This window comes from Electrophorus electricus, chromosome 6, assembly GCF_013358815.1.
Source record: "Electrophorus electricus isolate fEleEle1 chromosome 6, fEleEle1.pri, whole genome shotgun sequence".
In the NCBI taxonomy this organism is placed as follows: Eukaryota; Metazoa; Chordata; class Actinopteri; order Gymnotiformes; family Gymnotidae; genus Electrophorus; species Electrophorus electricus.
The window spans coordinates 990,001-992,500 of NC_049540.1; the positions used below are offsets into that span (position 1 = coordinate 990,001).

Sequence of the window (2,500 nt, forward strand, 5' to 3'; positions counted from 1 at the left end):
TATAGAGCTTTTGCATATGCATGTATAACAGTATGTAAAGAATTATAGTGTTTGCATATGCATGTGTAATAGTTGACCATTATGTACAGAACTAGAGAGCGTTTACATATGCATGTATAACGGTATGTACAGAACTAGGGAACGTTTGCATATGCATGTGTAACAGTTGACCATTATGTACGGAACTAGAGAGCTTTTGCATATGCATATATAACAGTATGTACAGAACTAAAGTGCATTTGCATATGCATGTATAACGGTATGTTATTATGGCTGTGTAGTGAAGCCACCTCCCCTTGACCTGAGAGGGCTGTCGACCATAAGAGAGTGCCCCGCCCACCACCCTCTCGCTCGCACGATGACTGAACCAAGGTGAGAAAACAGCCAATCCCTCCATCCACCATGTTTTCCTTCAGTCTTTCATCCTCACAGTTCTTAGGTTGTCATGCACATGATGCCGTTGTGAGATATTTTCACATGCTTGTTAGTATTTACTGCTATGGAGTCTGAATCATTGTTTTTGTGTTTGTGTGTGTGTGTGTGTGTTGCACTGGACAGATGGTGGGGGCGGGGCTTAAGCAGTGCCGAACAGGAAGCAGGGATCACGTCTGGGGTAACGTGGCATCCTGCTGTACTTCACCATGGAAACAAGAGAGAGACATTCAGAGAGAGTGAGAGAGGGAGAGAGAGAGAGAGAGAGAGAGAGAGATAGAGAGAGAGACAGACAGACAGACAGACAGAATTACACACAGTTCTCAGAAACAACCAACAAGAAGCTAAAGACACTTTAGCTCAGATCACCAACAACCTCATTTTCACAGAGCACAAAACTTTGTTGTGGCCCCAGATGTTTTCAAACCTAATCAGATCAATCAGATCAATCAAAATAAAACTTAAAATCTCACAATAGGTGACTCTTCTCTGAGCTTCTGGACACAGGTGTGGTACTACTGTCTGTCTGGCCCTCAGACACCATCTCCTGATCCACACTGCCATCGTAGTTTGTCCCAGAGTGAGCTGACGCTGCGCTTTCTTCTTCTGAGTGATATTAAAACCAGACCTGGAAAAAAACATTGTATAAACAACACCAGAACCAACTGAAAATAAACACTAAAAGACTAAACACAGGTGTCAACTGACACTACTACAGCAACTACAATGTGTCACCACCACTGACACTACTACAGCAACTACAATGTGTCATCACCACCACTGACACTACTACAGCTGTGACTATAATGTGTCATCACCACCACTGACACTACTACAACTGTGACTATGTGTCATCACCACCACTGACACTACTACAACTGTGACTATGTGTCATCACCACCACTGACACTACTACAACTGTGACTATGTGTCATCACCACTGACACTACTACAGCTGTGACTATAATGTGTCATCACCACTGACACTACTACAGCTGTGACTATGTGTCATCACCACTGACACTACTACAGCTGTGACTATAATGTGTCATCACCACTGACACTACTACAGCTGTGACTATAATGTGTCATCACCACTGACACTACAGCTGTGACTATAATGTGTCATCACCACTGACACTACTACAGCTGTGACTATGAGTCATCACCACTGACACTACTACAGCTGTGACTATAATGAGTCATCACCACTGACACTACTACAGCTGTGACTATAATGAGTCATCACCACTGACACTACTACAGCTGTGACTATAATGAGTCATCACCACTGACACTACTACAGCTGTGACTATAATGTGTCATCACCACTGACACTACTACAGCTGTGACTATGTGTCATCACCACTGACACTACTACAGCTGTGACTATAATGTGTCATCACCACTGACACTACTACAGCTGTGACTATGTGTCATCACCACTGACACTACAGCTGTGACTATAATGTGTCATCACCACTGACACTACTACAGCTGTGACTATGAGTCATCACCACTGACACTACTACAGCTGTGACTATAATGAGTCATCACCACTGACACTACTACAGCTGTGACTATAATGAGTCATCACCACTGACACTACTACAGCTGTGACTATAATGAGTCATCACCACTGACACTACTACAGCTGTGACTATAATTAATCCTGGATTTATGTGTGTTACCTGGTTAATCTTGGATTAGCATCCTACCAGTGGATGCTTTCTCTCATTCTTCACTTTTGTAACTAATTTTTTCATATTAGTTTCAATGTAGTTGCTGAACAAATCATAGAATATTAAATATACTAAAATTAATTTACATCTGTATTAAGATTATAAAATGAATAATACATTAGAAAGGTTGAGAGCCTCTTAAGGAGAGGTTAAAGGTCAGGGCACGTAGATCTTCAAAGGCACAGGTGAATTAAGTTTGACAAAGGTGCTGAATAAATGTAACTAATAATTATTATTATTATTATCAGCTCTGTAACACACTGTACTAAAAAAGGTTTTTACCACCAAATACAACGTACAGAGTATGTGATGGAGGTGGTTTGGAA

General features: G+C 41.4%; 1 protein-coding gene across 2 annotated transcripts in view; it reads left to right on the forward strand.

The window, feature by feature from the left end:
* The window catches only part of gab3 (GRB2 associated binding protein 3), a 22,636-nt gene that overhangs the window by 17,356 nt on the left and 2,780 nt on the right, over positions 1–2,500 (forward strand). For both annotated transcript variants that reach the window (XM_027030043.2, XM_027030042.2), the window contains exons 7-8: positions 282–372; positions 559–613. In XM_027030043.2, the coding sequence (XP_026885844.2) occupies positions 282–372; positions 559–613 (146 nt within the window). The remainder of the gene's footprint in view (positions 1–281; positions 373–558; positions 614–2,500) is intronic.